At 34.6% G+C, this 13,636-nt stretch overlaps 1 protein-coding gene across 1 annotated transcript in view; it reads left to right on the forward strand.

The window, feature by feature from the left end:
- The window catches only part of CRELD2 (cysteine rich with EGF like domains 2), a 20,235-nt gene extending 15,098 nt beyond the window's left edge, over nt 1–5,137 (forward strand). Inside the window, exons 6-10 of the mRNA XM_015818066.1 lie at nt 692–787; nt 1,439–1,522; nt 2,005–2,100; nt 2,209–2,349; nt 4,642–5,137. Of these exons, the coding sequence (XP_015673552.1) occupies nt 692–787; nt 1,439–1,522; nt 2,005–2,100; nt 2,209–2,349; nt 4,642–4,694 (470 nt within the window). The 3' untranslated portion in view covers nt 4,695–5,137. The remainder of the gene's footprint in view (nt 1–691; nt 788–1,438; nt 1,523–2,004; nt 2,101–2,208; nt 2,350–4,641) is intronic.
- The last annotated feature ends 8,499 nt before the right edge of the window (nt 5,138–13,636 follow it).

Consider the following 13,636-nt stretch of genomic DNA (forward strand, 5'->3'; position numbering starts at 1 on the left):
ATGCAGCTCGCGCAGTAACGGCGTTACATGGGAGCGACGAGTCCCTCCCAACACCGCCTGCGCGGCTGCATTCTGGACTAACTGGAGCCTCCGAGTGCTCCTCAAGGGGAGCCCCATGTAGAGAGCATTTATAGACTGATCATTTCTTTGCAGTGGGTAAACACACAAAATCAGCAGGGGATCAAATAATTTTTCCCCTCACTGTACATAGATGTGTTTTATTCTCTCTCCCCCCCCCCCCATTTTAGTCCTGTTTAATAAAAACAAAAACAGGAAGGCAAGACAATGGAAAAAGAGGAGGATCACAGTGGCTCAGCTTCCATGAGCTTCTACCAAGTGTTCTGGAGGTGGGATTGGAACGTCTGTCTTGAGCTGATATGAACAAAGAATCCTGACTGAGATACAGTGGGAGGAAAGAAAGCAAATTATGCTGTACATAACGAAGCAGAGAAAAGTTATCAAAACAGTGAGCAAGAAAGAAAGAGCAAAGTGATCCTTTTTTCCCCCTGTATATTTTTTGAGCTTTAAACAGAGCTATAACATTCCTGTTCCAGAAATGACTCAGAAATGAAAATAAAATCTGGGGAAAAAGCAATATTTTGCACAATTTCTTTGTTTTTTGTTTCAGTTGCAAACTTTTTAAAGTTATATATGTCTATAACAATCTTGCACATGTTGCTTCTCTTAATAGCTTGTCATGATTCCTGTAAAACATGTACTGGGGCAACCAATAAGGACTGTAAAGATTGTAAAGAAGGTTGGCTCAGAAATGAAGAAGCCTGTGTGGGTAAGGATGGCTATGTGATACTTAAAAAAAAAACCTGCCAAATTATTAATCTAAAGGATGAATGATTATGTTCTCCTTCTCACATGCACTACAGTTATTTCTATATCTCTTCTTCTTCATATCTCAAGAAGGAAAGTTCTTAAATAAAGCAAAAATGTAGATCATATTATTCATATCAAATTCTACCAACTCTGCACTTTGTAAGATAATAGCTTGTATGTTTCAGACATAAATAAATTCAATTCTTTAATGATTAACTATCTAGTTTTAAAATAAAGGCAAAGATGGGAGGAGAATGTACTATTAAATGATCTGCAGTTTTATTCATTAAATATTGAGGAACGGATACATTCACATATTGTAACCATAATTTAAGCAGCCAGAACTAGTTTTGCAGATAAGAGAAGTCTTCACAGTTTATCAGCTTATTTCTGATTTATTTTCCACTATTCCTGTTTGTGAAACATTTTGTTCTTAGAAAAGAAAGAAGGTGAACAAGTGTAAACAATCCTAAAGATGATTTAACATTTGATTAAATGTAATACAGTACAATCTATATTTCAACACTGTCTTGCACATCAGATTTTTTTTAAAGTTTTGAACTTTTCCATTTCTCTAGCTGTAACCTTTAATGTGGGTTCATTTTTTTAGATGTGGATGAATGTGCAATAGAAGAATCTCCTTGCAATTCTGATCAATATTGCTTGAACACAGATGGTTCTTTCTCCTGCAAAGGTTTATATTTTTAATATTTCTAAATAAAACTTAATATATGGAATGCTTATTTGTTTTTTCATGAATAACAAAAGTGCCAACTGGTTGTTAGAAATTAAATTCTAAAAATAATTAGTGGACATTCACTTAATTTCAAATTTAAATGGCACTACATTTGACATTTAAGGCTTCACATTGCATTGTGTATGCTCTTTCTGATTTTCCTAATATGTTCGTTAAATTGAAAAGATGGCTGAGGACCCAACTTAATGCGAATATTTTTATACAAATACCTTAGTCATGAGTGTTAACTATTGCCTCATTAATTGTGTGTCTGTTAACTTTACATTTTCTCTAGCTAACCTTGCCTATTTGTCATGTTAAATGTAATGACATACTACTATATATAAACATGCAGCAAACTCCACACTCACCCCAATTATGTTGCCTTGTTGTATAATGAAATGTCTCCATTGTAATGGCATTTCTATTTTACATTTTAGCATGTGATCTCAGCTGCTTGGGATGTACAGGAGAAGGGCCTAATAAATGTAAAAGCTGTGTAACTGGCTACGAAATGAAAGAAGAAACATGCACAGGTTAGATTATTATAATGTCATGGATATACAACAATTTTAAAATTGTTAATATAGTTTAATAATTCACCTGCATATTGTTAAATTTCATTTTACCATACATTTTTGTAGATGTAGATGAGTGCTCACAAACTGAAGAGGTGTGCACAAGAGAAAATACCAATTGTATTAATACTCCAGGAGGTTACAAATGTATCTGCTCAGAGGGCTTTGAAGACAAAGATGACATCTGTATTCCATCTATCAAAGCAGGTGAGTAGTCATTTTTCCAGTGGGGTTTAGTGGGAAGAGTGGTGTAGTAATAATTACTGATCCAAAGAAAGTTTCAACGTTCTTATATTTCCCTTTAAATATATTTTGGGGTGGGGGTTGGGGTTAGGGTTAGTTTTTAAAAAAAATAACGTTCTCAATATTTAGCAAACAGAATAATGTCTGGGTTCATGTATTTAAAAAAAAACAATGCGTAGTAGTTAATTATCATAAACAATATGTTAATTAATCGCTCACTGGTCTTCTTGCTAATATATGTTCAAAGTTAGATATCATATTCCTTTCTCTCTAACTCGTTTTTCTAGCCATTGATAGAAATTATCCTATGTTCTAAAATACAATGAGTCTTCTTTCTCTTTTATCTTTAAAGTCAATCTGTCCATTTCTGCACACTCTAAAATTTTCTTAATTAATACTTCAGTTGGTAAATTTTCATTTTTCCAATGTTGGGCAAATACAACTCCTGCTGCAGTTAGTATATGTAGAGTTAAATATATAGTCTTTCTCATAATTTGCTCCTATTATTCCTAACAAAAATAATTCTGGCTTAAAATCTATTTGTTTTTTAGTCATTTTCTCCAACCATAAATGTATTTTTAACCAAAATCTTTTTGCTTTAGGGCATGTCCACCAGATATGGTAATAAGTACCTGGTCTTTATTTGCATTTCCAACATTTGTTTGAAGTATTTTTAAACATTCTTGCTAATCTCACTGGTGTCATATACCATCTGTAAAACATTTTATATAAGTTTTCTTTATATGCCACTGCTTTAGTTAATTTAGCATTTCTTTCCCATAACAATTGCCAGTTTTCTAATTCTATATTCAAAGTTCTTTGCCCATATTATCATTGTTTCTTTTACTTGTTCTTCCTCCATCTTTAAGCTTAACAGATACTTATAGAGTTTCTTAATCAACTTTTCATCTGTTTTTAACAGTATCTGGTCAAATTGTCTGTTCTTTATAAAATCCCATTGTTTTAACATCATTTTCATATCTCGTTTGGATTTGCACATATGGCTACCATGGTAGATCAATACCTTGTAAATCCTGTCTGTCTTTCAATTTCCCTTCATTGTCCAAGATATCTTTATAGGTCACAACTTTGTTGTGATTAATTAAATTTGGGTAAGCAAATGCTTCCATTGTTGAAAGCCATCCAGGTATCTTGATATAAATTTTTGCTTTTATTTTTTCCCATTCTAAAAGAAGTGCATTTCTTATAAAGTGGTTTTGAAAGTATCTATGAATTTTATTCTTCCCATACCACAGAAAAGCATGCCAACCAATTTGTAGGTCATGCTCCTCTAGATATAATAGTCTTTTGTCTCTAAGCATTATCCATTCTTTAAGCCATGTTAAAATAGTTTCTTGGTAGTATAAGAATCAGTCCGGCAGTCCAAATCCTCCAATTTCGATTCCTGGTGTCTTTGTTGGTGTTAAACAAAGTCACAAAGACCAAATCCTGCCATGAAACCCGTCAGTAATTTTGTACTAATAATTCTGTCAACCTAAGTTAGCCTTTTCCAGCCTGCTGTTCTCCAGCTAGAGTGGGAATTCTGAGGTTGGTCATCCAATATGGAAGGCACCACATTAAGAAGACAGGTTGGTGAATGCTAAAATAAAGTTGAGAACAAAAGCAAGAGTTGGGCTGAGAAGATTGTGTCATGCAATATAACAGACTAGTATCTGTCTACCAAAAGTAGTTGGGCTAGAGATTCAGCTCTCCAAATTTATTTAAGCCATGATTGAATCTCAGCTGAGGTACAGTCAAGTTCAGCTGGAGAAGTGTATTAGCAATGGAGCAAAGAATTCATAGTAAGGATTTCAGAAACTTAGATTGTACAATCTGTAAGTACAGACATCCTTGTAGATGCAACATTGTGAGCTATATAACAGAATACTTACTGATGACAGTATATATTCCTATTTGCATTATTCTCTTAGTACTGATGTATTGGATTGACATTCATATAGTTTTAAAAAGAGAATATATAGATATATTGGCTGCTTTAAAAAATTACAGCATGACCTCCACCTTATGCACGATATTTCATGTGCTTTTAAGGGCTTCCATTTCTCCTTCCAGCACAAGAGTAGACAAGGTCTCTCTGGAATGGTATCTTGCCAACATAAATAAAAATAGACCACTGCCCTCCCTGGATGCATCAATACACTTTCTACACAAGTACTGGCACTTCTGAATACTAAGTAATAGCAGTAGTGTGACTGCGTAGGAATTAATTTAATTAAGATTCATTCATTTTGACAGAAGAGAAAACATCAGCAAATATAAGTTCACCAGATACCCATGAAGACTTATGATCTACATTCCAAGATGAGACATCGATATCTAACCCTTAAGTTATTGAACTGAAAAACCACTACCCAAGGTGATATATAAATGGTGTTATATAAGTGCAGGTTGCCAGTATGATTCTCTTTGGAAGTGAATGATAAATTGTACTTAAAATTGCATTTCTGTACAAAGTAAGAACAATGACTACTTTTTATACAGGCGTTATACTATCCTAGTAGAAGTGATTAGTGACATTTGCTTAAATCGAATGGATTGTGCCCATTTCAGCACTATGTGTCATTTGTGGAGCAATAGAAAACTACTTAGCGAACAAAAGACTTTTAGATGTGGACTTTTTTAAATGCCTTTTTAATGTTTGTAAAAGAAGACCGGCATTTGGGAAAAAAATGTGTAAAATCTGATGGTCAACTTTGTCATTAAAGATTTATTGTGTCTGCTTTGTATTTTCTATAGGCTTTGTGTGATGTTCATTTTTAGTTCTCAAAATCATTTTTATGTGTCTAAGGCTATTATTCATCATTGGCAGCTCATGATACCAATGTACCTCGTGAATTTAAGACTTCAGTTTTCTATTGTGAAAATGGCAGTTCTAAATTTCTATTGGAATAAGCCTCTGTCCATCAAAATAGAAGAAAATATAATCTTTAGGAACAAATGAGTACCCAACTCTTCGTTACATCCATTAAGTTAGAAAACAGAATGTGATATATCTTAATTTTCAATTGCCTTTGCACTTTAAAAGAAAATGTCTAGATGAATTGTGAATTATAGGTAAGTAATCATCAAGTATCATCCAAAATTTACAATTCCACAAAAAGATTTTAGATGTGTTTAAATAAGGTATATTTAAATTCATAGTGAAGTCTAATACAGGAGCATTCTGATCATCATCTTTAAGAAATTAAATAAGCTGCTTATGTGATCAAAGAGCTAATAGGCCAGCTTTGTTCATGCAGCCAGCTATACGAAATCATTAACATGCTCCTAAAAGGCCAGTTGTCAGCTCATGTGTCCTCTGAATCATTTGCCTGCTTCTGGTGCAGCATGTTTATGCCTGGGGATCACATCTGGACTTTGTGACCTGCGTTGGGAATGCAGAAGGAGTAGCCAGATCTACACTTTGGGCCCTTGGGTGCTGTATTGTGGGAAGGAGATTGTAGGCAGAAATGGATACTGTAAACCACGTGAAGTCATAAAAAAAAAACAGTTTCCTTCCTTTGCCAAACCCTACCCACAAAATCTTCAAGCCTTAATATACACTCAGCTATTCTCAGAAATGAAAAAAAATGAGGTGTTGGGGGTGCCATAAATCAGCTCTGCTTCAGAAAGATATGGTAAATGGTGAAATGTGTGTCCAATTTACATTATGATATATACATGATCAAGATAAAGAGATAACTTTCAGACAAAGCAGAGGTAACTCATAGGTCTAAATGACGCCATTGTCTTACACAATTATGCTATTTTAAGTATTCTAATATCTAAACCAAGGTAAAGACTCTTAAGCACCAATAAAGGAGAATATTTTTATTGTGGTTGAAATGAGGGGCCCTTGTGTTCTCTGAGCTGGTTGTTGTTGTTTTTTGCAGACATTTCATTCCACTAATGATGTTATCTAGTCTGGGTAATAAAATGTCTGCAAAAAAGCAATCAAGCTGAGAGAGCACCAAGGACCCTTTACTCTTAAGCACATAGATACTTAAGTTTCCACAGATAAATGTAACACTAGACATCGCTAGGGCTAGCTGCCTTAGAAGAATGAGGAAAATCTTTAGGGACAACTCACACTGTGGTCAGCACTTCTTTACTCTCCTACCATCGGGCAGGAGATATAGAAGCATAGCCAGCCGCACCAACAGGCTAAAGAACAGTTTCTAACCATGGGCTGTCAGACTCCTGAATGGGAAATAACTCCATGTATAATAGACTTGCGGGGCCGGCGCGTTGTGCAATAAGTTCACATGGTGCAATAAGATTGTGTGTTTGTTGTCACTGTGAGTTGTCGGGGGGGGGGGTGCATGAGGGAAGGCTTAGCCAATCTCATTGTACACATGTTGTACTTTGACAATAAAGGTTGATTTGATTTGATTTGATTTGATTTGGAACAGCAGCAAAGTATACAGCTGAACTGTTTTTTCAGTATTATTGCAGAAAAAAATATTTTCATCTAGCTTTGTTTTCAGTTCAACACAATTGAGATTTATGTTCTTTGCACACTTTGGTTCAACGTGTGACTTACATTCATAATTGAGAAGTCCCTTTGCTAATAAAACTCAACTAAAAGAAACCTTGATATAATGCAGTGCAGCAATTAAATATTTTCACTTTTAACCACCAGGGGGCATACTTCAGTTGTTGCAGACAATTCTGAGAATATAACACTAATGCAACACTAGCAATACAGCCTATTTCCAATAAAGGAGAAGCTGAAGATAATCGTACAACTGAGATGACAATTGTTAATTATGTGGTTTTTAAATTAGAATTAGAAAAATATATCACTTAAGTACTTGTTGCCATGGTAACTTTCTCATGTCCATTTGCAATATTTGCCTTAATATAATGATAATGTAAATGCAGGCAGAGTGAGCTTTACATGTATCTGGATCAATTCCTAATGCAAGTTAAAAGTTGTTACTAATGTAACATTCAGCATGTATTAACTGGCTTCTATTTATTGCTGTTGGCCCATAATTTCCCATTTGCCAGGAAAACCAATTTGTGGGACAGAAATGTGGATTGCCTTTTTAATAGCGCATGGTGATACTTATGCACCTTTTCTCATTGTTCCATCTCTTACTATAAACAAATCATTAATCCCAGAAAAATTGTTCCACAAAATTTATTTGGCTGTATACTATGCATCCTACCCTATTCTACTCTTCTAAGCAAGTGGGATTTAAAGTCCACACTTATATTTAGATAGTTATGGTCACAGAGACTTAGATCTATAAAAGTTCATGGTTGAGACCAGAAATATACATGTAGCTACTTTAAAGATAAATAAAGGTCTATTTAGACCATTATTCTGTTCCCAAGGTGGACTGTTAGATTCCAGTAAGAAGCCCAACTAAGTCCTGATCCTGTTCTGTAACACTGCCATCAATATATTACAGTATTAATATATAGTTATAATTAGTATCTTATCAATCATTTTTTAACTTTGACAAAGGCTTCATAAATAATAGTTTAATAATAGTTGAAGTAAATAATACTTTTATACCCAAGATGCCCTAGCTAAGTCTTTATAATCAGATTATTTTATCCAGATCTTTTTATTTAAAAAAATGGGTTATCTTTGGTTCTACTTTTTTTGAAAGCAAATTTTTTTTTTTTTAAAAAAAATATCTTTTCATCTCTCCCCATAACTTCTGTTTAATAAGGAAACCTGGACTTAAGGGTAATAAACTAATGCTTGCCTATGCAGATTTTAACATTAAGAGTTTTTTTTTTAAAAAAAGTTATAGATAAGTTATATCTGCTTTCATATATATCGTTTGTTACTTGGAACAAGTGATTTTTTTTTCTATAGGCATCTGTTGAAAATGATGTGACAACTCTTTTACTTACTTTTTAAAAACCTGGCTATCTCTGAACTCTTGCTCTAAAAATAATGCCTTTGTAGGATGGCATTAATCATTGCCATCTCACAACTGCTTTAATACTTTTTTAAAAAAAGCATTAAAGTTTTTGGACTTTGTATGATACTGCTTGCGTCCCAATGTCCATACAAATTGGGAATACAAGCTTATGTGAATATACATTGAAATTAAACTAGATGGAAATTATATTTCTTCTAAATTAGTGTAAAGGTACAAGATGTTACATATATTCTGTAGTTTTTGACCATTGATAGAATATTTATAGAGGGCATAATAGTATTTACTGGTGAACAGTACAAGCATAATGTCGCTTTTTATCCTTTCTTTTGAATACAAAACACATGCTAAAAATAAAACTCTGTAGTGAAGGATTTGTGAAAGATCAAGTTAAGTTACATGACTTAATACTACAATAATGATCATTGAAACCTCTTGTTTCTTTTAGGGACCAATTAATGATACATCTTATAACCAGTTGCTTAATGACAGTTCAACGTTATGACACACCTCCCCAGAGCTACTTACCACCTATTTTCAAAGTTACGATGGCCATACCCTAGCCAAGGAGTCTTCAAACTTGGCCCTTTTATGACTTGTGGACTTCAACTCCCAGAATTCCTCAGCCAGGCATGCTGGCTGAGGAATTCTGGGAGTTGAAGTCCACAAGTCATAAAAGGGCCATGTTTGAAGACCCCTGCCCTAGCCTCATGGTCATGATTGCATTTTGGGCACTTGGTTACTAACTCCTTTTCGTTGCTGTTTGCAGGGGCCCATAGTCACATGGCTGATTTGTGATTTTTATTTTTTTGCTGGTTTCTGGCATTTAATTCCAGTTTCCAGCAAAAAAAATAATCCATGGAGAAAAATAGATACCTAATCTCCGTGGCATTTACTTAATGACTACTGCAAAAAATATGTCAAAAAAATTGGATCCATTCAACTCATGACTCAACTTGCAACCTAACATCTTATAATCGTAATTCCAGGCTCAGTTATGCTTAATAAAAGGAGGATTACCTGTATTTTCAGTACTTCCAAGGGCTTTGCTGTTCTGATGAATCACAATCTTGGCAAGATACAAGTTTAAGGTGGGATTTGGGGGTGTGGCCCTCAGGGAAGCTATGAGGAATGTAGTGCAGTTGCTCTGTTTCTTTGAAAGATGACCTAAGAAAAAGGATCAGTTTATTTGCTAATGACTAATGTGTTAAAGATCTAAATGATCACTCCTGTTCGCTTGGTTTACAATAAGGAACTGCAAATTAATTCCACTGACCTGTCATAAAAGATTAAATTGAAAGAAACAATCCATAAATCTGTGTATTATTTTTCTTTTTGAGTGCTGTTTAAGTTAATACCGTTTAATAATATATTGAACAATTTATGAATTTTAGGCAGTCAGGGTCAAAATCCTTACTGTTCACTCATTGTCTAAAGAAAATAATAAAATGAATTTGTGCTTTTGGGGGGCTCTTAGTTTCAGGGTGACTGTTACAGGACACTCTGGCTTGCCGAAGTCTATTGTGCTTTGCCATGGCTTAGGAGTGTATTGTTCCACATTGATGATCCATTTCACAGTGTCTTCTGTACATACACAAAAGCCACTGTTATTGGCAACAGCACCCAGACTTATATACCAGGATCCTCTTTTTACTGAGCTTCGAAGGATGGGTGGCTGAGTCAACCTTGAGCCTGTCAGGATTGAACTCCAGACTGTGGGCAGAGTTTTTCTACAATACTGCATTCCAACTATCCTAACCCAAAAGCATAATTCTTACTTCATAATTCTTAGAAGTAGGAAGCTTGGTGGCAGCTTCAGAAGGAAGCTTTGCTCAATAGCTGTATTTGCTGGATTAAAGCTGGGTGGTTTAAGTTCTTGTATCTGTAAATTATTGTTCAACTTGCACATCATTGCCCACCTTCTCTCTCACTCCAATTTGCTGGGTTCAGATCATTTAACAAGCAGCTGTTCTACCTGAGCTGCTGAAGACATTTGAGGATCCCCATTTCAGTCCCCTAAACATGCAGAATAACAATGATATTAAGAAAAGATTGATGTATAGGAAAGAACATGGCTTCTGTATCACTTTAAAATGGTTTTAAGATCTTGAAGAAGTGACATTGAGGTAGGTTTAGTTTTGTTTGAGCTGAGAAACAACCATAAACTTACCTTTAAAAGCTCCATAAAAATACTGTGAGATTCAGGCACATTAAAAGATCAAAACTATATAAACTGGCTGTTATTTTGGATTTCTACTGACACACAGTCTTTTTACTTATATGTACTGGTAAAACCATTTTTTGCAATCTTTAAATAATTTCATTTTGTAAAATACAAAGCTAAGGACAAAACACTTAAAATTTTCTGTTTGAATATTCCTACAGATTGGGGACTGCAGAAATATCCAGGACACTCCATATTCCAAAAGAACAAAATTTGAAAAACTCTGTTCTACCATTATAAATGATGGAGCCTAAAACAAAGCCATACTATTGGCTGTTTTAAATATGTATACATTAAGTATACTACTCTGATGTGCACCATAGGCTTTGCAGAATAGCCTGCCTTAAATACTTGGATGAGTTAGAAAAAAAAAGTCTGGAATCTGGTTTCAATAATTTCTATCCTAATTACTAAAGCACCTTTTACAAATACGCATTGTAAGCTGAGTAATCAGTGTTCAAATGCAAATATCTTTTTTTTTCTCTCCCTCAGGAAGCTACAATTTATTAGTAATAAAATGCAAGTGTGCCAGCTCTAATTTTAATGAACACTTTGCTTAATTTTAATTTATTAGCTAGAGATGGAGGGAGCGTATTAGGGAAATAGTATGGAAAGTGATAGTTCCTGTTATCTAATTTAAATCCTGTGTCGAGCTTTTTGTCTATTAAAAAGGAATATAATCCCAAGGGAAAGTGAGTGATATGAATCACTTTTTCCACTGTTAAGTACATGCCCCTTCAAAGAGAAAAAGCACACAATGAACTTGATGCAGAAGAAGCATACATTTTTCAAACAGATCTGCATTGCGGTTTCTGGTAGCTAGAGAGGAGCAAGTCAAATGTTCTTATTTTTAACTGGTGATAGTTTTGGCAGGAAAACAGAGAATCTACAACTGGGCAATAGAGAGACCAACCCCTATTCTAGAACTTCTAAACAATTCTGATATACAGAAGTGGGATTTGTTCTCTTTTTCTCTTAAGCTTTTATAGTTGCATTTCTTCTATCCTATTTTTGCAACCCTGGATAGAATAAAGAGGAAGGTATTTAATTCTGTGAACACTGAGCTTCTTGACAAAATGCTAGGAGAGAAAAGTCATTGCAAAATAGAGCAGTTTTTGCTCTACATCTACTGCAGTAACCAGAATAGTGTTGCAATAGGAAACAAAAACTTCTCTATGTTGTTTTCTAATAAGCCTCCAATTAACTTTCATAACTGATATATAAGCAAGCTTAATTAAACAGTAATGTTAAGCCTTCCCATTTACTTCTTTGTGGTCTTCAAAGGTGCTAGTAATTGTAGATTTTGATTTATCCTATTTCTCCACTGAAAAGCTTCTATTTCATGTGTGGGAGTTTGATTCAAATATATATATATAGCAAAATACCATTTTGTAGAGAGAAATTTTCCAGATTCTCCTCATCCATGAAGTTCGGGCAACATCAAAAATGTTATTCAAGGTTTAGAGAACTTCTAAACTTGTGTGGCAAGCTGCAAATGGTTTAGTGGAGAAGTCAAAATATATTTGAATTGCCTGGTGAAAATAGAATTCCTTTTCCATTCAAATAACACAACTGGGGGGAGTTTCTGTTTTCATTTGGTAGAATTTTTGTTTCCTTATACTGCCTTGCATCATAATTTAGAATTAAGCAATGAATGACCATTAAAGGGTGCTTTCGCTCATCCTGAATTTTCCAGGCCAGATCTTCTGGCTTTATGGAAACTCTTAGCAGAAAAATATCAATTTTTTGTTTACAGTGATTACACCTTTCAACTTCTTAAAAGAGTTTATTTCTATCAGGACTAATATGCTGGTCTCTCTCAACACAGTTTTTCTCAAACTGCAAAAACTTTTGAAACTCAACACAATTTAAAATCTCAGACTTTAAAAGCTGGCTTTTTAAAACAGTCTTTTCCTTTATTTCCTCAAGAGTTCACAGACTTGAATACTGGACCCTATCTAACAAAATGAAATTCAATGTAGAGAAAAGTAAAGTCTTACACTTAGGCAAGAAAAACCAAAAGTACACAAATATAGATATACCAGGCTTAATACTGGTAGCAGTAGCTGTGAGAGGGATCTTGGCATTTTAGTGGACAATCAATTAAATATGAGCCCACAGTGTGGCAGCCAAAAAAGCCAATGCGATCCTAAGTTGCATTAACAAAGTGATTCGATCAAGATCACGTAAGGTACTAATACCACTCCATAAAGTCTTAGTAAGACCACATCTAAAATACTGCATCCAGTTTTGGTCTACGCACTATAAAAAACATGTTGAGACTCTAGAAAGAGTACAGAGCAGAGCAACAAAGATGATAAGGGGACTGGAGGCTAAAACATATGAAGAAGGTTACAGGAACTCGGCATGGCTAGTCTAGTGAAGAGAAGGACCAGGGGAGACATAATAGTAGTATTCCAATATTTGAGGACTGTCATTGAAAGGAGGGAGGTCAACCTATTTTTCAAAGCACCTGAAGGCCAGATAAGGAATAACAGATGGAAACCAGTCAAGGAGAGATTCAACCTAGAAATAAGGACATTTTTTTCTGACTGTGAGAACAATCAACCAATGGAACAGCTTGCCTTCAGAAGTTGTGGGAGCTTCATCATTGGAAGCTTTCAAGAAGAGACTGGACTGCCATCTGTCAGAAATAGTGTGGGGTTTCCTGCTTGGGTGGTTGGACTAGATGACGTACAAGGTTCCTTCCAACTTTGTAATTCTAATAATTCTAATAATTCTAATAATTCTAATAATTCTAATAATTCTAATAATTCTAATTCTAGACATGGTTCTTGCTTACTTGTCTAGCCCAGTCAAACAGGCTTAAGCTGTGATTCATTAAAGGTATAGCTATATTGAATTCTATTCAGAGGTAGGCAAACTTCTTGAGTCAGTGGGCACATTTGGTATTATGAAATGTCATATTATTATTATTATTATTATTATTCCAATTTGTATCCCGCCCTTCTCCCGAAGGACTCAGGGCGGCTCACAACATTATTAAAACAAAGAGAGACCCACACACCCCACCGAATAAAACCAAATTAAAACCAAAATTTTAGTGTTGTGATAATTAAAATTTCTAAAAAACCCAATTTAAAAATCCTCCCTAGGCCAGGCC

This window comes from Protobothrops mucrosquamatus, unplaced genomic scaffold (genome assembly GCF_001527695.2).
Source record: "Protobothrops mucrosquamatus isolate PMUCROS unplaced genomic scaffold, P.Mucros_1.0 scaffold672, whole genome shotgun sequence".
In the NCBI taxonomy this organism is placed as follows: Eukaryota; Metazoa; Chordata; class Lepidosauria; order Squamata; family Viperidae; genus Protobothrops; species Protobothrops mucrosquamatus.